Source organism: Camelus bactrianus, chromosome 11 (assembly GCF_048773025.1).
Source record: "Camelus bactrianus isolate YW-2024 breed Bactrian camel chromosome 11, ASM4877302v1, whole genome shotgun sequence".
Classification (NCBI taxonomy): domain Eukaryota; kingdom Metazoa; phylum Chordata; class Mammalia; order Artiodactyla; family Camelidae; genus Camelus; species Camelus bactrianus.
Window position 1 is genome coordinate 68658163 of NC_133549.1, and position 26082 is coordinate 68684244.

Here is a 26082-nt window from a genome sequence, read left to right on the forward strand (position 1 = left end):
GATTGGAGGTCATGCTCTGACTTTGCCCAATTGTAGGCCAAGAGCTCAGCCCCACCTCATTTGCTTTGTGCAAGAGGGCTCGGTTACTTGGGCCATGCTTAGGGCCCAGGAATCAGGCACCAAGAACCCACATCCTACACTGTTTTCAAGATGGTAGTGTTTGCAGCCTATTCTCAAATCATAACCCTTAAACTGTATCAACCTAAACACTGTAATCTTCCCTCCACTAGAAGAGTGGTGAGAATGAATGAATGGGACATTGTATTAGTTTCCTAGGGCTGCTATAACAAATAACCACAAACTGGGTGGCTTAAAACAACAGAAATTTATTCTTTCAGCTAGAGCTTAGAAGTCCAAAATCAAGGTGCAGCAGAGCCATTGTTTCCTCTGTAGGCTTTAGGTAAGACTCTTTTCTTGCCTCTTCCTAGTTTCTGGTGGTTGCCAGCAACCCTTGGTATTCCTTGGCTTGTAGCTGCACGATTCATTTTTCCTTCTGTCTTCACATGGCCTTCTTCCTTGTGCCTCTGTGTCCAAATTTCCCTCTTATAAAGATGCCAGTCATTGAATTTGAGATCTACCCTAATCCAGTACGACCTTATCTTACTTGATTATATCTGCAAATATCCCATATCCAAATAATCACATTGAGGAGTTCCAAGTGGACATAAATTTTCAGGGGACACCATTCAAACCAACAGACCTCAGGAGGCTTGATTTAGGGGGATATCCCCCCAAAAAAACACAGGCAAAAGGAAAATGTAAGCATTTCTGATTCTGATTCTTCTTAGAAAGTATGAGAACCTCTATTAAATATGTCTTCTCATAATCTGATCCAGGACATTTGTTGAGCAGTGTTTCCCAATTTTGCATAGCTTGATCCTCTACTATCTAACAATTTTTGGCTGCCTTAGGATTAAAACGAAACACATGAAAACATTTCAGTTTCTCTTTTTTTCCCAGATAGTTGTAACAATAACAAAAGTAAAAACTTCTTAGCTATTACTCTCCAGTTTGTTGTCATGAAAAGATGAACTAGTAGCTCAGTGTAACTAAGGGCACTAGATCTGAGTCCTTAGCTGGCACTGCCAGACTCACTCTATTCCTTCATGTTCACATCTAGAACAGGAGTCAGCAAACTAAATAAGGTTCATGGGCTGTTGGACTTACTGCCTGTTTTCATTGTTTTCTTAGAGCAGAGCCACTATGCTCATTCAATTTTGTACTGTCTATGGCTGCTTTCCTAGTACAATAGCTGAACTTAAATAGCTGCAATGATGGTTGTACCACAATACCTAAAATGTTTACTGACTGGCCTTCTACAAAAGTTTACCTATCCCTGATAGAAAACATAGGGCATCACCAGGAGAAAAATGCTCAAATCTCTTAATACCAATGCTCTGACAGGATATTGAGAGGGATTTTTATTCCAGAAGTACCAGTGGGATGACAATGATAGCTTTTTTTTTTAATATCTGCATTTAAATATTTTAGTCACATCTTAAAGAATTTTAAATGCCTTGAGGTAATTTTGAAATGTTTGAGTTCCACATTGAGAGTCACATTTCAAGCATGGAGGTAAAGTATGAGTGTTTCAATGTTGCTAAAAAGACTCTGTTCTGTTGTTTTAAGCAGTCAGCAGGCAGTTTTTAGAAACATTAGACATCTGGATTATTTAGAAATACTAAGATTTTCTCAAAGGCTTATCAATAAAGTTCTAGAACTTTCATCAATTTTTACAAGTTAACAATGTCTCTGTGGGTTTCTGGCTTGGGATTTTTCACTTGGAATGCAAGAATGCACTCAGCCAACCTGTCCCTTAGGTTGGCAGACGATGCCAATTACATTGTTGTCCAATATCAAGGTTTTCCCTTGTAAACCACATAACACATTATCCTTTAGGAGAAGTTGTATTGTAAGACATGTCCCATCTTTTCTCTTTTTCAGCCGGATACACAGTATCATCGTTCGTGTGCTGTTGAGTATCCTCATCAGGCCCGACCTGGCAGGGGATCTGCAGGGACAGGTGGAGCCATGGCTTTCATTTTATATCATGTGGTTAAGACCCTGCTCTTTTCTATGTTTATTTTTCCTTCCTCCTGTTTTTTCTACATCTTTGTAAATCACCTCAAGTTTACTTTGGAATATGGGATACAATTTTTTTTTTTAAATAGAGGACAACTCTATTGCACGAAGCCAAAAAGTTCCAGATTTCTGTCTTCTCATATATAAATTAACCTCTTGCCACTGTGGCAAAGTAAACAGTACTCTGTTGGGTTTTTTAATCTAAAAAGTTTAGGCCAAATAAGTTATTTTCATAACATTCAAACACTGTATAGATTTTATTATGTAGGCAAAACACATATTGCTCTGGATTAAGCTGCTTTGGTCAGTTAACCTAGTAGGCCAAGGTAAGAAAAGAAATTCAAAATGTCAAGTCATGCAAAGTCTGATTCTATCCCATCAACTTTTTTTTAATTCTACGTTATATTCTATAGTTTCTGTTTTCATAGCAGTGATGGGAGAAAATTTAAGGATGTCTTAATTCTTCCTATAATCTTCTCACCACCATCAGGGTCATTTTGTCATGTTGTAGATGAAATTTAGAACTACCAGGCAGTTGAAATGTTTCCTGTTGATAATCAGATTAATCAACAAGTACATTAAAAAGTAATCTGCCTCAAACCATCTCTCCAGTCCAAATGAATTCTCTTAATTCAGCTCCTAGTAGCACTGTTTGGTAGTCTGAATGTTTTCTATGGATTCTGTTCTTGGATCAGTCCTCAGAGAAGCATTGCTGCCTCTGAGCTACAGTTATTACATGTGACCATGTCTGATAGTCAGGTATAACTAGTGTGATATTTAGGTAAGTGAAACAGACATTTTATTTTAGTCTTTTTTAAATTAGTCATTATTCTCTAAAATTAGGTTACTGCTTTCATATCCTAATATAGATTTTGCTTTTACATAAATTATGTAAACGTGACTTTTATTGCCTTACTAAATATATACTTTACTTATTCAGTCTCCAAATTTAAAGTCTGATAATTGGAGCAAAAAAGTCTTTACGTATGAACTTGAGATTATCAAATCCAGAATGTCTACTAATGTTACTCTATGATGTCATCTTTCTCTGACAGGTCCTCAGTCACATGGGTATACAAAATCACAAAACAGAGGTGGACCAATCTCTCGAAACAGGCAGGGACCATAGGGCAAATAAGAACCCGCTTCAGGCTGCAGGGAAAGACGTGGAAAGATTTCACGAATCAGCGTTCAGTCATCTCACGATGCAGAGCTTGTACACAAGAGACAACCTGAAACCATCCTCACAAAGAGTTATTTTGGTACAACTGAGAAAAAAACAGCATGAGCCAAAGATTACATGTGTACTGTTTCTACCTCCAGTTACTGTCTTCTTTCAGCATAAGTTAACCATTCCACTGGACAGTAAAGATTGTACCCAAAGATCTGACAAATAATTACCCCCAAATCACTACTCATGTTGTCTGTTAACAATTATCAGTTCAATTTTTATAAGATTCTATCAGACCATACATATACAAAAACTAGCAAGTGATTGATAACATTAAGTTATCACTGGCTTTGGAATACTTATGCTTGTGTTAATTTCTGGAAAGGTGTATTACTTCTAAGTCATTTTTAGGGGACAGCACTGTCAAAAATCTGAGCTACTCATCAAGCAGATGTCATTCATTCCTCAAGCTTTCTCTTTAGATGTCCAATCCCATAGGCAGATAGATATGGCAAGGGTGAGTAAAGACATAAATGCTGAGTACTGGTGTAAAGTAACTCATGTAATAAGTCATAGTGCATTTTTTTTCAGATAGAACAGCTCAGCCTCATAACAGCTGCTTGATACCAGGTTATGTATGCTTCTTTACTTCTTAAAGTACATCAGTGGTATAGTTTTTCCAAATATTGAACTCACCTTGCCAGACTTTCTCCTGCAGGTCTAAGAAAGGCAATTAAAAAATTTACAGCATCTTTCTACTAGTGAGCCAACAAGACACAATTCCTTAAAATTTCAGAAACTCTGGCAATAAGTCCAGTATAAACACATCTTAAGAGCAGAGGAAGAGAACTTTGACATTCTTCTGATTTTAACATGAACCTTTCCTGAGTGCACTCATGAACGCAGCAATGGTTTTAACTATGGCTTAAATTTATATTTCATTGAATTTTAATTTTGATGATCATATCAGCTTAAGAGCTTATTGTTAATCTTCAGAGTTGATAAATTCAAATGATCATAAATTGGGGTAATTTTTTTATTATATCAAAGTGTTCTAATGCTATCTTATAAAGACAGATGCTTCAAACAATCTACATTAAATTATATTTTTAATACAATTAAAAAGACTATTTAACTTGTTTGTAATCAAAAGCTGAAAACGTGTCATGTGCTTACCTCAGATAAACTGAATCTCAGCAACAGAAGGCTTGTTTTATGCATATGGTATTAAATATATTGGCCAACAAATTAGGAGTCTCTAAAAACTTCTATATTCTAATGAATTTATACCAATTCAACTAAATATAAGTGAAAATCTCTGTACTATTCTCACAAATCAATACCATGAGTACATACCAAACCACTGGATCAAGATGGCTTGCCTTTCAAGGTAAGCATTAACAGAAGGAGCCTCTAACAAGTCATTTAACCCACCTCCCTTACCCTTTTACAGATAAGGAAACAAGTTCAGACAAACTCAGTGACCTGACAAAGGATATTCAGCAGTTACAGGCAGGATTACAACATCTCTTTATGCTACTTAAACCAGGGCATCTACTACAATGCTCACTAGGACTACTTTTCTTCTCTTTTCTCTATCCTAAGCACCATTCATATTTTCTCTAGATCATCTAAAATGAACACACTGGAATCATTTAAAAAGCCCCCAGAACTTAACAGTCATATTTTACTTATTTAATCACGTATAAGTCTTATAAAGATGCGTGCAAGTAATCTGAACCCGTTTGTCCGATATACATCAAGCAAAGAGTACAAAACCGGTTGAGTAAAACAAAAAGGAGAGAGTCTACGCAAGAATATTAAGACTGAAGGCAAACTGGCAAGTATTTGGAAGACAGATGTCCAGCCACTGTGCTGAAGGCCTTCTAGCTAGGTAGAGTACCTGTTTTAATAAATACACACATCACTGGATACTCTGCAACTCACTCCTGCATGGCAAAATGACAACTGCTAAAGGAGGTGTGGACAGACCTGCACTCTAGATAGAGCTCCTTGTACAGAAGACCCACAGAAGCAATTCTGTCAAGAAGTATACCACCCTCCCCTGTTCCCTCAGTGATCACCACCAAATTCCATCATAAGAGGAGGAATGTCAGGATACTTCTAGAATATTTCTAAGATATATTAAGATTAGGTTGAGAGATTCTGCTTGGTTTACTTAGTTCATCTGAATAATTTAGGCTTGAAAGATGACTTTTCTCAAGGGCTGGGTTGACTTTTGTCTTCAAATCTTGACTATACCTTGCCTACGATGGTACCAGTTAACACCTGAGGACATTTGAAGAGAAAATTCCATTATTTCTTCTCTTTCTTGAGAGTTGTTTTTTTCCCTCCTCGTTTGGAAGGTTTGCAGTACTTTGCTTCCATCTGAGCCAGAAAACTGTCCATTTCCTTTTGCCGATCCTTTTGTCTGCTCTGTTTGAGAGTTAAAACACAAGCTTTCAAAATAAGACTGTCCATTGAGATAAAGTACTTAGTGGCTGCCAAGGGCTGGTGGGAAAGCAGAATGGGGAGTGCCTGCTAATGGATAAGGGGTTTCTGTTTAGAGTGATGAAGATGTTCTGGAATTAGCTAGTGCTAATGGTTGTAAAATGATAAATATACTAAACACCATTGGCCTGTACACTTTAAAAGGATGAATACATGGTACATAACTTATATCTGAAAAGAAAATAAAGTGCCCACAACACCATACATACTCTCCAAAGAAAATACTAGCAGTAGGAATCAGAACATGAAAGAAGTAGCAGCTACTTTCACAACTTGCCAAATTTACCTGAATGACTGCTTTCAAGTCATCTACTCCTCCATCAAGTCCCAACTCCTTCCTGCTCATTTCTGCTTCTTTAGCCTCCTCCTGAGCCTAAAACAGAAATTCACGTGAGACTCCATAGCAACCCAGCAAATACTAAAAATACACACTCTTTCCCAAAAGCAAATCTATGTTAAGATTTTCAGTTTGAGGACTACATAGATAAAAAAGATAAAATTACATAAGTGTGTCATTCATTGAAAGACAACAGTGCTGAGAGCAAGCAGTAGATTCTCTGATTCCAATAAGCATTTCTGAGTTTTCCCTATTTTTACTTGCTAAGAGTAAGCAGGTAGTTTGGTTTCATAAATCACATGGTGACAGGAAGGAAAACAAAATGCAAGGAGAGTAAGGAAAGGTCACTTAACCAAGGATGCCCTCAAAATGTTGCTCTAATAAACAGGCACCTCAGACTCCTCTGAAAACCCAATTTTACTAAGGTGACTGGTGGCAGCTTTGAGAGCAACCCTGGTTCAAAATTTCCCAAAGGTAGTTAGGATAAATGCTAAGAAATTCAGTTTTAACCTTTCTTTGCCTGATTTCAAAGCCAGCTCTTCTTGCCAAAGTTCACTAACGCACTGATTCCAAAATACCACAAGAATACTTTGGGAAAGGTTAGTAAGTTCATTCTTTCCTTCAGGACAACTAAGACTATAAGAGACCCCAACCCCCCAGTGAATTATAAAGAGACAGTTTCCATTGTCTACTTTCAGTCCTTGGATTCAATTTATCTCTTTTAATACTGTATTCCCCGCTCCAAGTTTGTAAGAGTCTCAAAATTATGCCACCTACCTCCCTTCCCCAAAACTCGGGAAGTTTCTCCAGCTAATAGCCTATTACTGAGCACAGCTGTGTTCAGTTTCACCTAAAAAAATGATTACCAACTTAAACTGTCAGCCTGAATCTAGACAGATGTAGCCTATGAGCCAAAATGATGATCCTGACAAACTTGCCACTTCTCTCAACTCAGCACACATGTCAGCCTTCTCCTGTATCTCATATCTAAAAGCTGCAGCCCTACCTCCACCCCCAATTCAGCCATACAAAGTAAGGTACCCAACAAAGAACTAAAATCTTACACTGTCTGCTCTCCATGGAGTTCCCATTATGAAAGCCAGGTTGAGGCGATGGTGACTTCTATACCAGTATGGTCTTTGCCAAAGGACCAGAGGCACAGATGTCTGCTACCTTGAATACACTCTCCCTCTTGTCGCAGATGTCCTTAAGCTCCTTTCTCCTGCCATCACCCTTACCCTCACCATCTCCACAGTTTAATATGGGTGTAAAGCACACACAAACCACTATCTTTGATACTGCACAAAAGTGTACCTTGAAGTGTGTTTGGAAAGACACCTTCATCAAAGTAAACTAAATTGTTTTAAAAAGTATATTCTGGGCCCAGCTCAATAATCAATCTGAGCAAGAACAAAGGAATCTGAATTAATAAGACACAGTCTTAAAAAAAGACAGTGTCTGTCACCTTCTCCCCATCCCTTAACCAAATGAGAATCACTGTCTAGCCTATGTCTCTGGACTCTATTACTTGATCTCCTGAGTAATACTTAACCAAAGCTACAAAAATTGGCCCATATGAAGACTATTTCAGTACTAATTTAAAATGACATTATTTAAATAATCCATGCAGTGTAATTCTCATGAGTACAATATAGTAGGGGAAGAAAAAGGTTCTCTTAATGAGCTAAAATACTCATTTTATTAGATGCAAACTATAAAACACGTTAACCCTTATTTCAGCAGTCATATATATATTTTCGTTGTTGTAAATATCCTCAAAAATTTTTTGGTAACAGTCAAGATATAAATAATAAATAACATTCAAAATCTTACCCTTCTTTTCCTTGCACTCATCTTTTGCTTCGATTCTTTGACAAAGGCATTATAGGATGGGACTTCTCTGGCATCAATGGCTTGTTGAATAATATTCCTTATCCTGGGTTCCTCTGCGTACTGCACACACAGCACAGACTCCATGATCTGATCCATGTCACCCTTGAAGTCCAAATAGGCCTGTTTAATATCAGCCAGCTCTTCTTCAGAACCTTTGTATGTCTTTTCAAAAGCTTGAATGTCTTCTAGAGATATCTGAACAAAAAGATATATGCTTTAACTTTGAAAATTTTAAATAAAAAGAATACTAGTGCACATTAAATTCAGATGTTGAAATGTTTCTCCCCCAAATAAAACAATTGCTTGAGTTGAAACCATTGTATGGAATCAAATTTTCTATGCTAAAGACTTTTCAAAATCCTCCCTAGTCCAACCTTTACAACTGCTAAGCTACAGACCACGAAAATTTAAGTGAAGTTTCCAAAGGTGGGGAAAGACCCCAAAAAACACTCAGGACATACATTTGAAAACGTAAAATAAAGCATATCTGTAAAAAAATCAAATGCTCTCTATTCACTACAATCACTCTATATCAACAGAAAATTAGAGACCCATTTCAGTGTGTGTTATATGCGCTTGAGTACGAATATACACATGTAATAATTTGTCTTCAGATAGGTAGATGTCTCCTCAGTGATGATTCTGTGTATTTATTAATATTTTGAGGCCAAATAAAAATTCCTCATTCTTACACAACACAAAATGCAAGGCCTTCAATAAACGTTTCCTTGGGACTAGTCAAAAGCAAATCTCCAGAATCCTCTACCTTTTTAAAGAGTAATCTCCAATAGGTCTCCCAGTCCCGGTCTTGGCTGAGCACAACAGAATCCTCGTCCACCGTTCCCTGCTCATCGTACATTGCTCTCTGCTCTTTGTCACTCAGAACGGAATAGACCTTCCCGAGGATCTGCAGGAAGAAGCACCCAAAAGTCACCGCCGCACCTCTCCCTGAAACCGCGCCGCGAGATTAGAACGCCAGGCCCAGCTGGGCTCACTCCACCCGGGCGGGGCCAGGCGGCCAGAAGACTGAGAGAAGCCTGGGCGGCCGGGGAAGCGGGGCCTTGAGTACCTGGAAGCGGCGGGTGGCGTCCTCCTTGTCGCCCTCGCCCACTCGGTCCGGGTGCACCTGCAGGGACACTTTGTGGTAGCCGCGCCGGACTTCGCCGTCTGAGGCCTCGCGCCGCACGCCCAACACTCGGTAAAGGTCGGCGGTGCCGAACACTTCCTCGCACAGCTCCAGAAGCCCCATGGCCCGCAGCGGCGCCGAGCGGGCGGCTGCCTCAGCGAAAACGGCAAACCCCAAAGACGCTGAGGAGAACTCCGGACAGCTTCCTTTTCCCGCGCAAAAAGCCCAGGGCGCCTGCGTCACAAGAGGCGCAGGAAGAGGCGGGGCCACGAGGCCGCACTTTACGGCGGCTGCAAATTGGGGCGTGACCAAGCCGGCGGCAGCCTGGATTGAAGCGGAGAGTGAAGCCGGCGTCCCGGTGTCTTAGCGCAGGAACCTCTTTTCACGCCCTCTGCTCCGCCGCCCTCCTCCCCTTACTGTGGAAACCTCGCATCTGTTTTCTCCCCAGTGTCCCAGCTCAGAAGCGTATGCAATATAAGGAGCGTTTATATCAAGTTGAACCTATGCACTGCTGTTTTGTTCTTGCTTTTTTCCATTAAAAACAGCAAATCATCTGCATCTGGCCATTTCACATGTTTTAACATAGAATAAATGGATTTGTTCTTTTCCAAAGATGATCTGACAAGAGTACATAGAGCTCAGGGCCCAAATAATTTTGCAGCCTACAAGATGGAACTGCTGGGTAGGAACTTTTCCCTTGAGCCCTGCAAGAAAAAAGCCTACGTTAAACAAAAGGCACAATATATTGGTCTTCTAAAAACTTTACCTGATAGACCTTCTAGATTATTACACAATCATTCCTTCACCTTCCAGCTTCTAAATCAGTTTCCACTTTGGAGATAACATGATCCAAACCTTCTTAATAAAAATACAAGCTGTGGAAGCAAAAGCTTTTTTCTTCTTTTTTTAATGCTTTCTAAAGTGCAGACCTGGGTTTGACCATGTTGGATTTGAGATGATACAAAGACAGGCTGATGCAATCATTCAAGACAGTGCAGAATCTGGGCCTGGAAATCCAAAGCAAGGCTAGGGCTAGAGAAAACTTGAAATCAGGGAGAGGATGAGCTCACACAGGAAGATTCTGTATACAGATCTTAGACAAAGGATAGAACAGGGCACAAAATGAATACTTGAGTTGGCAGAAATTTAGTCACTCAAAATTATTCCCATTTCACATCAGTTCCCCTCACTGATCAACATTCTCTTCTGCTGTACCTATTAAAGCTTTTCCAAAGAACTCAAACTCTCTAGGGTATATTAATATCTTTTAAGCTTCCAGAGTTCCTATAGTTTTCAAAGCATTTCTCTTTCCTAGATCCAAGATCAATGCCAGGTAAAGTCAGTTCTTTTCTTCTGCCTGTCCTGCCTTCAAAGTCACTTTAAAGTAAGTGGAGGCCAACCAGTGACAACTGTAGGAGAGCTTTGATGACCTCAGATTTTGAGGTAGCTGGTAACTATTCTCAGAATATAAAACCCAGAGAGTAAAATAGGTTGGTACATTGATAGGGCTTTAGAATCTCCTCTATGTTAGTCTTACACCAGAATATAAAATATGTATTATCCAGGGTGCACTTAAACCATCTAATCCTTGCTTGTGGGTGTAAAATCCTGCAGTTCTGATGAAATAGACAATGTGTTATTTCAGGGGTTTTGGGAGGCACAAGTCATTTATATTATCAAATCATGATACCTAAACCTGATTCGATCACTGACTTTTTAGGTGGACTTTTGTAAAGCCTCTCATCTTTTGCTCACTCCCCCACCTACAGACAATATAACATGTTGGGAAGGGCTCTCCAGGCATGCACATTGGGTCTGACTCTTAGCGCTGCTCAAAACTGAAACTATGTAGCCTTGGGCAAGTTTCTATTTCTGAACTTCAGCTTCCCCACCTATAAATTAGAGATAATCCTGTCTAATTTCATGATACTTTCTAATTGTCACATATAACCTTGCATGTAAAAGACCTACAATGTATGTAAGTACTTTACAGTATTATCTTTTTTTCCAGCTATTCATTCTTAAAAAGGAGGCTACTACAGCCTAAAGGCTCCTAACAAAACTACCTTTGTAATTTTGAGATAATACGTTGAACAAGAAAATGTAAATCTTCAATTACAAAAACATTAAATAATTGTATCATTGAGCTGGTAGGATGACCATAAATGATTAAGGAAGGAATTACTTGGACAGGCCATGGACATGCTGACTGTGGCTTTGAAACAGGGAAGTCTTGGAAGGCAGCAGGCTGTAAAGTTGTGCAAGAGACCCAGGGCCCAACTCAAAAGTACAACCCACCTCACAGCTACAACCCTTTCCCCAGATGAAGGCTGAAAAGCCTAATTAGTACCTAGGCCTAGCTTTATGTCAGTCAAGAACAAACCTCTCCCTGGGCCCTGTTCAGGCCAGGGCAGAAGAGCATGACAGAAAATTCCATTTATTGACCTCCAAATATAATAAAACTAAGAGCTCTGCACCACGTGTTTTAAGGGGACTTTTTAACCTTGTTCCCACTGCTATGCTCATTGAAGTCAGCTTGCATCTGTTTCTGTAGCCTCTGAATCTGTTTTCTGGGCGGCTAAAAGGACTTCGTGTGCACGTTTCCGTCGCAGCCTCTCAGCATTTGTGATCACCATGGGATGCAGAGGGAAAAAGCCAGAAAGACCTAAAAGTAACAGGATTTTCATTATAACAATGGAAGTTAATGGTTCCCTGGGAACTCAGCCTCACTGAAATGAGATCTAAAAGAGACCCGATCTAGTGCACGGATTCAAAACAAGTTCCTCACTTGCCAAAATGTTTTACCTCTTCCCCCCAACTCCCTTTCCTCCACTTACTGCAAGGATGTCGTCTACTTCTTAACACTAGTCTCCTTACTTGAAAAAAAGATAAACTGACAGCCATTCAAGACACAGCATTCCCATTCCTCAGCATAAAATTTCAGTCACCCAAAAAGTCTCACAAAGGAGTCCACAAAAGAGATATCCAGATTCAAAATGGCAATTAGATCAAATTCAGTTCTCAATCCAGCCCTGATTACTCTGGAAATAATGTAAATCGTTATTAATTCCCATCATCTTGGAACTGACTTCAATTTAAAATCCCCTCAATGATCTAAGGCTAAAGCTGTTACCTAGAAGCTTTTCCACAGGCTTAGAGAGGTGAGCCCCACAGCCAATCCAATGCCGGATCCGATCCAGGTTGAGAGCAACGAGTTTCTCTCCATGACTGTTGGGCATTGGATCATAGGAGCCCAGCTGCTCCACGAAACGGCCATCCCTGGGACATTTGTTGTGAGCAGCCACGATGCGGAAGAAAGGCCGGTTGGTACAGCCACCCAGGGAAAGGCGGATGGTTAAGTGACCTCCACGGTAGGCCTTGCAGAGGAGAGTAGCTGTAGAAAAGTAAGGGGTTAGGACACAAAAACCGAGGAACAAAATGGACAAAAAGAGGTAATAAACTGAAATGTCCTTACTTCCAATCAATTCTGGCTTAGATCCCATTTTCTCTGTGAAATTTCTCTTACGCACTCCAGCCAGAAATGACTTCTTCCTCATCCCCCAATCCACTCAGCACAGGCCTGTCATTTACTGGCTCTGTACCATGTCCCAACTCTGCTGCCTCATCTATAAACTTAGTGTCATTTACCTCACAGGGTTTCCGCAAAAACTTAAAAAAAAAAAAAAAAAGACACGAGGGGAGGGTCAAAAGTGTGGCAGTTTGTTTCAGGTTCGGGTAGCCTCTAGCTCGCTTAGGAGAGCGCAGTTCCACCCGGTCCCGCACGCCCCCTACCCCCGCGACCGCCCAGAAGGTCTCCCGGGGCCTCAATCACTCACTGAGCTGGACCATGGCGCAGCCGGCGGGCGCCGGGGCCTGTGCGCCAGTTGCCACGCGTCGGAGCTTCCCGCCGCCCGCGCGGATCTCCTCGACCACCTGGGACTGGGCCAACAAACCACGGGAAAGTCTACGTAGCGTAGCCGCTGGGATCGCCGCTCTACGACCCCGACCCAGGATCCTCGGTGCCGGAAGCGAATGGTCCACTCGCCCCACCTCTTCCGCTCTCCGCCCGTCACTTCCCAGAACCCCAAACGTGAATTCCAACTGCTGCAGTAAGGGGCACTGCTAGCTCGGGTGGCGGTGCGAGCCGAACCCTGTGGGTTCTCCTGGCCCTCACTGGCCTGAGAGTCCCTGCCGCAGGGAGGAGTATTGGGAGACTCCCGGGAGCGGCTGAGAAGTGCTACACTGCTCCATGAATCCATCTTTGCAGCCAACGTTTTTTGAGCACATTAGGGCACAGTGCGGAGAACGCAAAGACGGAAGGGCGCTGTCCCTGTCCCCAGGAAGCTGACAGTCTTGTCTGGGAGACGGTGAGGTTATACTAGAGTAATTAGGGGTGGTCAATACACAGTTCTGAGGTGAGCAGGAGAGAAAGTGAACCTGATAATTCCTTGGTGCCTCAGGAAGATTTCATAAAGGAAGTAGCGTTATGGCTGAGACTAGAGAAGGACTACTAATATGCCTCTCACCTTCCCTCCTATTCTCCCACCTCCCTATTCTCTCAGCTTTCTCCTGTGAAAAATAAAGGGGTGGAGGGCTTTAATTCTGGTTTTGCTGTGCACTGATCAAGGAGGACAGGCAGGAGATACGGTTCCTTTGTCGTAGCTAGCCCTAGAATAATAGCTTCTCAGTTATGAGGAGTTTTGCATCTATTACAGGGTAATGGACTCTTCATGGAGCCTTTGTGGTTTAGATTCATAAAGATACCTTCAGCAAAGACCACTCTATTCAGCTATTCCCCGTTGGATCCAAAGGATCTGGCCATAACTAATACACTCTTTGCCCTAACGCAGTGACCCAGCATAGCTTGCTTCCTGTAGGCTCACCTTAGAAAATGCCTTAATTCCAAGTTACAGTAAGTGAACCTGGCCAGGGATTTCCTTCAAGAGTGATCCTGATAAGCTTTTACGAGAAACCCTAATAACAAGCCCACCATACCTTAATTTTATATATATGTATATGTGTGTGTGTGTGTATAATATATATAAATTACATAATTATATTCTTATATATACCTCAGTATACTTTAGCTCCAGAGCCACACTGATGAATTCTGAACCTCTTATTTACACTTTATTACCATCCAGTTTACTATTAACCAGTAAAACATCCAATAGCACAGACATTCAGTAAGATAGCCAATAGAAATAAATAAGTGGGTTTCAATTTATGTTGAAGATCCTCTTTTTCTTTTTGAAGATTCTTTTTTCTTTCTCCCCAGTCCTCATAAGGTGAGACATCCAGGATTTAATTTCTCTGGGAAGGAAAGGAGCTCAGAGCCCCATACAGAAAAGTCTTCAGGTGGACGGATATTAGAAAGATGGATTTCCAAAGCCAACTGCTTCTTGTACCATGTGGATCTCTGCAAGCAGATTCTCATCTTTCAATTTTAGCTGCATCGAGAGGAGGAAGGGAAGGACACATTCATACCCAATGTACCTACATGGAGACCCTTCACTTACGGGCCGCAACTGAAAAACATAGTTCCTTGGGGTGGGAATGGCTCTTCCTTTATTCTCTATTTCACAGTAACTCTATTAAAAAGGCCTCAGAACATTGTGCTGGTTACATGGATGTATTCACTTTATGAAAATTCATCATGTGGTATGAATACACAATGGGGGGGTTGTATAATAACTTTAATAAAGTTTATTTTAAAAGAGTTTACCATATTACCCAATATATCTTGACTAATGTATAATATTCCCATTTGTCAAGTGAAAGAAAGAAATCAAAGACAGATCTGAATTTAATATTAATATCTAGATGTACAGTAGACACATCTAGTTGCCTACTGAAAACCCACTCTCTCTTCTTTTACTAACAAAATCTTCATTTCTTTTCAGGGCAGCAATGTAGCCAAAAAAAAGCCACATTTCCTGCTTCCCATGCAGCTAGGGGTTATTTCAATTGTGGCCAATGAAATGTAAGGTAGTCATATCTCTAAAGGGAGGTGAAATAGGTAGTATGGCCCCTTTGACCTTTCCCCGCTTTGTTCTTTATTGTGCCTGAAACATGGATATGATGGCTGAAGCTACAATGGCTGTCTTGCAACTATGAGGGATGGAAACTGCATGCTATGGTTGGTGGAGCAGAAAGATAGAAAGAGGTCAGGTCTCTGATGACACTGTGCAGCTGTGGTACCAGTTCTGGACTTTTCATTAGATGAGAAACATTAAACTAATTTGTTTAAGCAACTGTCTTCCAAGTCAAATTACTTGCAATCATAACTGATAGACTAGACCAGGGGTTGGCAAACGATTGCTCATGAGCCAAATCCAGCCTCTACAGCCTTGTTTTTGTAAGCAAGTTTGAAACACAGCCACGCTCATTTGTTTGTGTATTGTCTATGGCTGCTTTTGTACTACAAGGGTAGAGTGTAGAAGTTACAATAGAGACCACTTGGTCTACGGAGCCTAAAATATTTTCTGTTTTGCCCTTTACAGAAAAAGTTTGCTGACCTCTGGACTAGACCAACACCGTTATTTTACATATGAGGAAAATGAGACCCAGGGAGGTTAACAAAAGATCTCCCATGGTAATATGTGGGTGATTATTCCAAACCCAGCAGCCCCATGATAATGAAATGCTGGAAAGTCAAGTCCTGAATTAATCCAGCATCTTCCTCCCAGGTTCTCAAACTCAGTTCAGTACAAACAGCAGAGGTGTCTGCATCATACCTTCATTGTGTACTTGTAGGCCTGCTCAGCTTCTAGTTGCCGTCCAGCCTGAAAAAAAGAGCACCACCTGGTGACAATGGCACATCATACACATTATGATGGGAAAATACACTGCCGCTATTTCTACCTAAAGCAGAGAATTCCATGTCTTCTTAGTTAAGAACCTCTGAATTCAAAAAGGAAGCAGGAAAATGAAACGTGGTAGGGAAAAGCAGATATTCTTAAATACATATATATGTATGTGTCTGTACGTGTGTGTGTGTGTGTATGTGTGTGTGTGTGTGTATGTATGTGTGTGTGTATATATATATATCTCCATTTCAAAAAGCTTAAAGACAACTTGGCCTCTTTTTTTATTTTTCCTGAAAGCACCATAAGTCATTTGTTTCTCTTAGGATTGAAGCTTTGTTAATAATAGCTAACAATTGCATAGTGCTTGCTTTGTGGTTTACATTTTTTAAATTGTGTACATTTTTAAGTGCTTTACTTTCATACACACTATTATTTATATTTATATTATATATTATTTATGTGCCAATATTATTTATTATTCCCAGTTTACAGATACAGAAACCTGAGCACAGAGAGGATAAATAACTTGCCAGGGTTATAAAGCTAGTAAGTGGGAGAGCCAAGGTTTTGAAACAATGCAGTCTGGCTCCAGAGTCCAAGTTTTTAACTACCAAATATACCCTGTTTCTATGCATTAGAGAAAGCAGATACTGGAATTACTTCCATGCAGATCTGGATATGAGACAAGAATACTACTTCTCCTACTTGTTTCTTGCATGAAGTACTCATGTAGCACTTAAGTAAGAATAATATGAATTCACTATGACACTTCACAAGTTTGAGCATAACAAATTAGCCACAGTATGCAAAGTCACTTGGGAAAGCTTAAATACATAAATTTGAAAACCACAAACTGTTCAGGTTAGAAGGGAACTTAGAAAATATCAAAGTCCAATTCCCTTATCATTGCTAGTCTGATGCATTTTTCACTAGTTCACAAAAGACGTCATTACCCAAAAGACTTTCCTACAATGTCTACACTTTGAAGTTTTCCCACCTGAAGTTCACTGAATTCCGGGGGCATTTTCCAGCCCATCTTCCTTTCCTAACATTATTACTTTGGTTTCACTTCTGTCATAGGGAGGCAGAGGCCCAAAGGATGGAAGGATCCAGAACAGCCAAAACAATTTTGAAAAAGAATTTTTTTTTTGCTATTATGGAAAATGCTGCAGTAAACATCCTTGTACATGTCTTCTGGTATTTTCCTTAGGAATGTATCTAGATATAAAATTGCTAAGTTGTAGATATGAATGTGACTAAATAATGCCATGTTGCACGTCAAAATAGTTGTACCACTTTACATACACTAGCAATCAGGAGAATTCTTATCATTGTGGGTGATATCAAACTAATTTTTGCCAATCTTATGGGTGTGAATTGCTGTCACATAATAATTTTAAATTGCATTTTCATGATTACTAGTGAAGCAGAACTTCTTTTCATATATTTATTGACTTTTACAATTTTTACTTCAGCCAATTATATATTTCTACCCTGTGACCATTTTTCAATCAGATTGTAGGGGTTTTTTTTCTTACTGTATAAACTATTTCTATATTCTGAATATTAATCCTTTATTAGTTATAAATGCTGCAAATATTTATAATAAAGAAAGTCCCTAAGCTTTATTCTAGTGCCCTTTGTTGTACATGAATTTCCAATTTAAAAGTTGTTAATTTATTGATATTCTTATTTTTGCCTTGTGCTTTTACAGCCATAAGAAACCTGGCACACCTCAAGGGCAAAGAGGTATTCTCTATATTTTCTTCTAAACAGCCTAAAGTTTTAAGATTTAGGCCTTTAAACCAGCTGGAATTGTGTGGTGTGTGGGGTGTGTGTGTGTGGCTGTGTGTGTGTCTGTGTGTCTGGTGTGAGGTAAGGAACTGCTTTTTTTTTTCATATGGATAGCCAATTACTCCACCACTATTTATTGAATAGTCAGTTCATTTATTTCTCATTGGGGGGGGGGAGCTGTATAATCTTTTAAAAATAGATTTATTGAGGTATAATTTACATACCATAAAATTCACTAATTTTAAGGTTCAACTGTGCAACCATCACCACAATACAGTTTTAAAAGGTTTCTATTACTCCCTAAAAGTTCCTTTGTGCCTGTTTGCAGTCAATTTCCATTCCTACCCTTGGCCCTAGAATCACTGATATATGTTCGTCTCTATAGTTTTCCTAATATCATATTTATAAATGGTACATATAGTATATACTCTTTTGTGGTTTGCTTCTTTCAATTAGCATAATGTTTCTGAGGTTCATCCATATTGTTGCATGAATCAGAATTTCATTTTTATTGCTGAGTTGTAGTCCATTACATAAATATACCACACTTTGTTTATCCATTCACTGATGGACATTTCGAGTATTTCCAGTCTTTGGCTACTATTAAATGCTGAAATGAAAGAGAGAAATTTTTGTGTGGACATATGTTTTCACTTTCCTTGACTAAGATACCAAGAAGTGGAATTTGCTGGGATATATGGTAAGTATATGTTTAACTTTTTAAGAATCTGCCAAACTGTTTTCCAGAGTGGTTATACTAATTTGCAACCCTGCCAATTTCTCCACATCCTTGTCAACACTTGGTATTGTCAGTCTTTTTGATTTAAGCTATTCTAATAGGTGTGTAGTGTGTATCAATTTGCATTATCTTAATGAATTATATTTTAAATTGTTGACATAATTTCCAATTAAAGTTATAAGAATAGTCCTCTCCTCTCTGTATACACATGCACACATCCACAAACATATACATTTACACATATGTAAGTATATATTTTAACTTTTCCTGAAGCATTTGAGAGTAAATTGCAGACATGGTGCAGTTTTAGACTTCAGTAAGTTTCCTAAAATCAAGACGTTCTCTTCTATAACCACAGTACAATGATCAAAATCAGGAGATTAGTATAAATATAATACTATTATCTAATCTATAGACCTCATTCAGATTTTTCCAAATGCCCCAATAATATCTTATATAGCAAAAGAAAATCCAGGGTCTTGTATTCAATATTCATGTCTTATGTTTCTTTTAACTGGGAGTTCTTGATTCTTTGTGTTTCATGATATTGGAATTTCTCAACAGTACAGGGCAGTTACTTTGTAAAATATTCTTCAATCTATATTTGTCTGATATTTCTCCATGATTATATCAAGTTATGAACTTTTGGCAGGAACACCACAAAAACAATGTTGTGTTCTCAGTGCATCCTATTAGGAGGCATATGCTGTTTATCCCAATGATGGTGATGGTAACTTTGACCATTTGTTTCGACTATTATCTGCCAGGTTTTTCTGCTACAACATTACTGTGTTCTCCCTTGTAATTAATAAATATCTTGTTGGGAAATATCTTGAGACTATGTAAATATCTTTTTTTTTAACAAACAAGTTCACTCCTTTTAATTAACTCGTTCTCACCACAGCACTGTTAAAGTTGGCATCTATTCTATAGATGAGAAATCCCCGTTGCATACATTAATAGGTGGTCCAAGGTAAGAGGTAGGGCAGTGCATTGACTCCATGCTTCCGGCTCTACGCTCCGTGGCCTTCGGGACTGTAGCTGCCTGCGGAGTATACACTTCAGTAATATTCATTCCAGTGATTTGTGAGAGGCTCTCTTGGACTCCAGTCCCTCCTGCTTAGCCCATGGTGTTTGCTTCAGAACCTGCCACCAGTGCTTTCACAGCCATCCTGATATTTCAACTGGTAAACCACAGGGATGGGCTTGTATTCACCATGCTTTAACTTGTACTTATTTCTGGTGGGCCAGACAATAAGTTGGGGAGGGACTGAGCTCTCAGGTGGCATCCTGATTATCCTTCTAGCCTCCTGATTAAACCTTCCTTTGGAAGGTATCAGGGGCCTAGGGACTCACTTCTTGCAAGGAGGCATTCTACTTCCTCCATTTCATCTTCAACTTCCTCTTCCAACTCAGGGTCTTCTGAATCCTCAGGAAGCACAGTGTTCAAGGCAGCACTTTTCAACAAACAGACTGTCTTAATATTTGAGAAGCTGCTCAGGTCTTTCAGCTTCCTGTCTCTCATATGCTTTTAATCTTTGCACACCTTTCGAAGTTCTCATTATACACCTCTTCAGTCTCATAATTCATGATCATTTCTTCTTTATCTACACTTAATTTCCTATTTGTGACTGGTTTTTTTTCCCCAACATCCCTTGGTTTTGCAGTCTGGTGATGCCTCCTCACCTCTGGAGGGAATTTGCTGGGGGGATTTCTTATCCTTCAAACCAACTCATACCGCACTGTATGTCCTCAACTACTTTGTTGAACTGGGCCAACCAGGCAGGGGAGGGACCATGCCCCTCATAGCTGTTGTTTTCTACCTCATCATCTTCAACTTCATCCTGGTTCCTATTCTCCATCAGCTCAGCTCCCTTTCTCAAATCGCACTGTATGCCCTCACCTACTTTGTTCAGCAGCGGGCTAAGTGGGGCATTATAGGGGAATAATCATACCCTAATAGCTATCAGAATCTTAATAATCATCATCAGATTCAAAGAGGTCACTATACTTCCACCATGGGCACACTGGTCCTTTACTGCTTTCTGATGAACGTTCAGGGAATTTCCCAGTCATCATAGCGCTGACTCATGTCACCTGGGAGGGGGAGGGGGCAGGTCCATTTTTAAACTGATAAAATCTTTTGGGAAAACTATCAGAGATTTCTATTCGTCCTTTTGTTAGTAATTCATTTATGCCTGCAACCTTATAGTCTACTTAGCCTTGATTTTTATCATTGGACTTTTAATAGCTTTTCGAGGCCATATATGACATTTTTGGTAGCTCGACAGCATAAGTGGAATGACTATACAGTTCCCAGGCTTGAGCTCCTGAATGTGAGAGCACGGGGAGGCAGAGAGGTGCTGAGGAGGGCAGAGGTGAACATCTCGCCTCCTCCAAGTCTAATCCACCATCCCACTGCGCTGCCCTTACACAGCTCCCCATGCAGTGTTCACAACCCCAGACCAAGACCTCATCCCCATGTGCTCCTTCATCGTGGGGCAGGGCACATAGGCTGGGCTTGGTTTGTGTGGCCTGGGCTGGGGTCTACTGAGCAGCTCAAAAAGTGTCACAGGGAGCCCACCCCACTTGGAACCTCCCCTGGCAGTCAACCCTAGTCCACCCCAATCCCACTTGCCTGAGACCACAAAACCAAACTGCCTCACTCCCATTTTTAGAATCTCCTTTCCAGACAAATGTACCTAAGCATATGATTTACAAGCACATGCTAAGTAGACGCTTCCCAGTCATGGCCTCTCCTTTGTATCAGTATAATGACCAAATCTGAAGCTCATCAAACTATCATGCATTAGTGATTGGTGGCCTTCCTCCTACTTCTTCTTCTACTTGGTCCCTCACCTCTTTGCCCTACAAAGACATTGTGTAAGGATAACAAACACTCACTTTCAGGCAGACCAGAGCCAGATATGCCCATACTTCAGCATTGTAGTTGTTTAGCGCGTTGGCTTCAGAGAGAGCATCCTCAGCCTCTGTGAGCTCCTCCAGCTTGACAGAAAAAGAAGATGCATGAGTTGTTAAGTAAGAGTACTTTTCACATAAGCCAGCTGGAGTTTATTTAGCTGAAAATACTGTCTTTTATTTTTAGCAAAAGAACTCTTTCTTCAAACAAAATCTTATGTGGTGGTGTTCCAATATATGAACCAGTTTAAAGTAGAACTACACTAATTAAAAAGTCAGGTAGGAGAATCCGGAGGCCTGCCAGCTGGGCTCTCAGCTTACATGCCTCTCTTCTTCCTTCCCTCCATAGCAGGCCCATCAGGGCATCCTTGAATCATGGAGCTTCAGGTGCCAGGTTGGAAAACCAGAAGGATTCACTATCATGAGTGCAGTGATCAGTGATTTCTCTGGACACAGTGGGCTGTCAGACACATCTGTAGTTCTTCATTTACATTGTGCATCCCTTTCTTGAGGTTAAAATCCTATTAGCCTGTCAAAGCACTATTGTTCAGAAAGTTTCCCTTTCCCCTAATGTTAGTTATTAAGAGCACAGTCCTGAGCAAAAAATACAATATTCAGAGATTCTAGGGTGCTCCCTGAGTTATGGGCACATGGTTACCATTGCTGCTCCCTAAAACTAGGAGTTAGCTTTGTAAAAATCTTCCAAAAGGCCACCTAAGGAAAGGATAAAGTACTTCTCTCTCCCCCGTAAAATAGCTCTTCCCTTTTTCTGTTTTAGAAAAGAAAAGAATGCGTTTCTAGGCCCAAGACAATATGATGTACAGCCTTTCAGCAATGCCTATACCTTGGTCCATACTTTAACTATCTCAGAGATATTAATTCATTATTCAATCAACCTATATTTGCTAAGAATTTACTCTGTCAGACAGTATGCTAGATACTGAGAATAAAGAGATAAAACAGAGCCCTTGCCCTCAAAGAGTTCAGTGACAGATATGCAAAGAAAAAAAAAAGAAAACTCAAACACATGAACAGTTCTGATACAAAACAAACATGTCTATAATAAAAACATATATATAATCTAGTGGAGAGACAATGGAAAGTAGGAGTAATTCTAACCTAGATTAAAGGATGGCTTCAGAGAAGAAACTGCTACAGTGAATATTGAAAGATAAATAGGAGTTTACATTAAGTAACTACTAAGAGAGATAAAGGGGGAAATTGATGGGAATATAATCATTGTCAAAGACTTTAACTGCATTAACATCACTGGACAGCTCTTTCAGACAGAAAATAAATAAGGCAACAGGGAAATTAAATGATACAATAGAAAAATTAGATTTGGTGGATATTTTCAGAACATTACACCCTCCCCCCAAAATAGAATATACATTGTTTTCAAGAGCACATAAAACATTTTCTAGGACTGATCATGTACTTGGGCACAAAAGAAGCCTCAACAATTTTAAGAAGATATAAGTTATCTCAAGCATCTTTTCTGATCACAAGGCCATGAAACTAGAAATCAACTATAGAAAAACAAAGGAGAAAAAAATGACAGCATGGAGATTAACAACACGCTACTAAAAAAAACCCAGTGGGTCAATGATGAAATCAAAGTTGAAATTAAAAAATACCTTGAGACAAATGATAATGAAAACACAACCACACAAAATTTATGGGACACAGCAAAGGCAGTGCTAAGAGGGAAGTTTACAGTGATACAGGCCTTCCTCAAAAAAAAAAAAAGAACAATCTCAAATAAACAATCTAACCCACCAGCTAAAAGAATTAGAAAAAGAAGAGCAAAAAAACCAAAAGTCAGCAGAAGGAAGGACATAATAAAGATCAGAGAGGAAATAAATAAAATAGAGATTAAAAAAATAGAAAAAAATCAATCAAATCAAGAGCTGGTTTTTTGAAAGAGTAAATAAAATCAACAAATCTCTGGCCAAGCTCACAAAGAAGAGAAAAGAGAGAGCACAAATAAGCAAAATAAGAAAGGAAAATGGAGAAATTACAACCAATAACATAGAAATACACAATATTATACAAGACTATTATGAACAACTATATGGAAATAAAATGGATAACCTAGAGGAGATGGACAAGTTTCTGGAAATATACAGTCCACCAAGACTGAGTCAAGAAGAAACTGACCACTTGAACAAACCGATCACTAGAAATGAAATCAAATTAGCAATAAAAAATACCTCCCTACAAATGAAAGTCCAGAAGCGGACGGCTTCACTGGCAATTCTACCAAACAACAAAGAAGAATTCATACCAGTCCTTCTCAAACTCTTCCAAAAGATTGAAAAGGAGGGAATACTCCCAAACTCATTCTATGAAGCCACCATCACCCTGATACCAAAACCAGGCAAAGACACTACCAAAAAAGAGAATTACAGACCAATATCACTGATGATCACAGATGCAAAAATCCTTACCAAAATATTAGCAAATAGAATCCAAAAGCACATAAAAAAGATTATACACCACAATCAAGTGGGGTTCATCCCAGGGACATAAGGATGGTTCAACATACACAAATCAATCAATGTAATACATCACCTCAACAAAAGAAAGGACAAAAACCACATGATCATCTCAACAGATGTAGAAAAAGCATTTGATAAAATCCAACACCCATTTATGATAAAAATTCTCACCAAAGTGGGTATAGAGGGAACATATCTCAACATAATAAAAGCTATATATGACAAACCTACAGCCAGCATAGTATTCAATGGTGAAAAGCTCAAAAGCTTCCCACTAAACTCTGGGACAAGACAAGGCTGTCCACTATCACTACTCCTATTCAACATGGTCTTGGAAGACCTAGCCACAGCAATCAGGCAAGAGAGAGAAATAAAAGGGGTCCAAATTGGAAAAGAAGAAGTAAAATTGTCACTATATGCAGATGACATGATACTATACATAGAAAACCCTAAAAAGTCCACACAAAAACTACTAGAACTAATCGAAGAATTCAGCAAGGTAGCAGGTTACAAGATTAATGTACAAAAATCAGTTGCATTTCTTTACACTAATGATGAATCAACAGAAGAAGAAAGTAAAGAAACAATCCCCTTTAAAATAGCACCCAAAGTAATAAAATACCTAGGAATAAATCTAACCAAGGAGGTGAAAGACTTATACATGGAAAACTATAAAACACTGATTAAGGAAACTAAAAAAGACTTAAAAAAATGGAAAGATATCCCACGCTCCTGGATTGGAAGAATCAATGTTGTTAAAATGGTCATACTGCCCAAGGCAATCCACAGATTTAATGCAATCCCTATCAAATTACCCAGGACATATTTCACTGAACTAGAACAAATCATAATAAAATTTATATGGAATCACAAAAGACCTAGAACTGCCAAAGCATTGCTGAAGAAAAAGAAAGAGAATGGAGGAATAATCCTCCCGGACTTCAGTCAATACTACCGAGCTACAGTAATCAAAAAAGCATGGTATTGGTACAAAACAGACATATGGACCAATGGAACAGAATAGAGAGCCCAGAAATGAACCCACAAACTTTTGGTCAACTAATCTTCGACAAAGGAGGCAAGAACATACAATGGAATGAAGACAGTCTCTTCAGCAAATGGTGTTGGGAAAACTGGACAGCAGCATGTAAATCAATGAAGCCAGAACACTCCCTTACACCATACACAAAAATAAACTCAAAATGGATCAAGGACTTATACATAAGACAAGATACAATAAACCTCCTAGGAGAAAATATAGGCAAAACATTATCTGACATACATCTCAAAAATGTTCTCCTAGGGCAGTCTACCCAAGCAATAGAAATGAAAGCAAGAATAAACAAATGGGACCTAATGAAACTTACAAGCTTCTGCACAGCAAAGGAAACCCGTAAGTAAAACAAAGCAACAACCTACGGAATGGGAGAAGATTTTTGCCAAAGATGAAACTGACAAAGACTTGATTTCCAGAATATATAAGCAGCTCATATGACTTAATAAGAAAAAAAAACAAACAACCCAATCCAATAATGGGCAGAAGACCTAAACAAGCAATTCTCCAAGGAAGCCATATGAATGATCAATAGGCACATGAAAAAATGCTCAGTATCACTAATTATCAGAGAAATGCAAATCAAAACTACAATGAGGTATCACCTCACACCAGTCAGAATGGCCATCATTCAAAAGTCCAAAATGACAAATGCTGGAGAGGCTGTGGAGAAAAGGGAACCCTCTGACACTGCTGGTGGGAATTCAGTTTGGTGCAGCCACTGTGGAAAACAGTATGGAGATTCCTCAAAAGACTAGGAATAGACTTACCATATGACCCAGGAATCCCACTCCTGGGCATATATCCAGAAGGAACCCTACTTAAAATGACACCTGCACCCCAATGTTCATAGCAGCACTATTTACAATAGCCAAGACATGGAAACAGCCTAAATGTCCATCAATAGATGACTGGATAAAGATGTGGTGTATTTATACAATGGAATACTATTCAGCCATAAACATGACAACATAATGCCATTTGCAGCAACATGGATATCCCTGAAGAATGTCATTCTAAGTGAAGTAAGCCAGAAAAAGAAAGAAAAATACCATATGAGATCACTCATATGTGGAATCTTAAAAAAAAAAAAAGAGTAACAAATACAAAACAGAAATAGACTCATAGATATAGAATACAAACTTG

The 26082-nt window shown here is 39.4% G+C and overlaps 4 protein-coding genes and 1 long non-coding RNA gene across 19 annotated transcripts in view; 2 read left to right on the top strand and 3 right to left on the bottom strand.

Annotated features, from left to right (window-relative positions):
* The window catches only part of FAM149B1 (family with sequence similarity 149 member B1), a 52681-nt gene extending 49185 nt beyond the window's left edge, over positions 1-3496 (top strand). For 5 of the 7 annotated variants that reach the window (XM_045522718.2, XM_074374192.1, XM_045522723.2 and 2 more), the window contains 3 exons: positions 339-400; positions 1945-2023; positions 3138-3496. In XM_045522718.2, coding sequence (XP_045378674.1) covers positions 339-400; positions 1945-2023; positions 3138-3479 — 483 coding nt within the window. In that variant the 3' untranslated portion in view covers positions 3480-3496. Of the gene's footprint in view, positions 1-338; positions 401-1944; positions 2230-3137 lie in introns of those variants that run through there. The other 2 variants (XM_010963176.3, XM_074374191.1) reach the window with 2 other exon arrangements.
* DNAJC9 (DnaJ heat shock protein family (Hsp40) member C9) overlaps positions 1-11395 on the bottom strand; it is a 40880-nt gene extending 29485 nt beyond the window's left edge. For 2 of the 3 annotated variants that reach the window (XR_012510299.1, XM_010963179.3), the window contains exons 1-4: positions 9064-11395; positions 8761-8901; positions 7935-8189; positions 6051-6137 (exon numbers count right to left, since the gene is read on the bottom strand). Coding sequence is in view for 2 of the 3 variants with exons in the window: in XM_010963179.3 (XP_010961481.1) it covers positions 6051-6137; positions 7935-8189; positions 8761-8901; positions 9064-9243 (663 nt within the window). In the remaining variant the exon portion in view is untranslated. Of the gene's footprint in view, positions 1-306; positions 5690-6050; positions 6138-7934; positions 8190-8760; positions 8902-9063 lie in introns of those variants that run through there. The other variant, XM_010963178.3, reaches the window with a different exon arrangement.
* A 146-nt stretch (positions 11396-11541) lies between these two features.
* MRPS16 (mitochondrial ribosomal protein S16) lies at positions 11542-13150 on the bottom strand. 2 transcript variants are annotated; one of them, XM_045522728.2, is made up of 4 exons: positions 12957-13150; positions 12596-12789; positions 12254-12514; positions 11542-11785 (listed from the first exon to the last, which is right to left on the bottom strand). In XM_045522728.2, the coding sequence occupies exons 2-4, from the start codon at positions 12675-12677 to the stop codon at positions 11652-11654; spliced, it is 477 nt and encodes a 158-aa protein (XP_045378684.1). In that variant the 5' UTR covers positions 12678-12789; positions 12957-13150; the 3' UTR covers positions 11542-11651. The 2 variants fall into 2 exon arrangements, with proteins under 2 accessions (XP_045378684.1, XP_010961476.1); XM_010963174.3 differs by lacking the exon at positions 12596-12789 and having other exon boundaries at positions 12957-13145.
* A 49-nt stretch (positions 13151-13199) lies between these two features.
* LOC123619181 (uncharacterized) lies at positions 13200-14844 on the top strand. The gene is made up of 2 exons (XR_006727720.2): positions 13200-13487; positions 14399-14844. It is a non-coding gene; the product is annotated as an uncharacterized LOC123619181 (long non-coding RNA).
* CFAP70 (cilia and flagella associated protein 70) overlaps positions 14225-26082 on the bottom strand; it is a 71789-nt gene continuing 59931 nt past the window's right edge. For all 6 annotated transcript variants that reach the window (XM_074374184.1, XM_074374186.1, XM_074374185.1 and 3 more), the window contains 3 exons: positions 21367-21468; positions 15858-15905; positions 14225-14570 (listed from right to left, as the gene is read on the bottom strand). In XM_074374184.1, coding sequence (XP_074230285.1) covers positions 14490-14570; positions 15858-15905; positions 21367-21468 — 231 coding nt within the window. In that variant the 3' untranslated portion in view covers positions 14225-14489. The remainder of the gene's footprint in view (positions 14571-15857; positions 15906-21366; positions 21469-26082) is intronic.

What these genes read in the sequence shown, in the direction of transcription:
- MRPS16 (XM_045522728.2), bottom strand. Translation starts at nt 12,677, where the DNA reads ATGAGGAAGAAGTCATTTCTGGCTGGAGTGCGTAAGAGAAATTTCACA. An exon ending in TAAGCCAGAATTGATTGGAA is followed by an intron (nt 12,515 to 12,595) that starts GTAAGGACATTT and finishes ACTTTTCTACAG; the next exon opens with CTACTCTCCTCTGCAAGGCC. An exon ending in GCCTGTGGAAAAGCTTCTAG is followed by an intron (nt 11,786 to 12,253) that starts GTAACAGCTTTA and finishes TGTTACTTTTAG; the next exon opens with GTCTTTCTGGCTTTTTCCCT.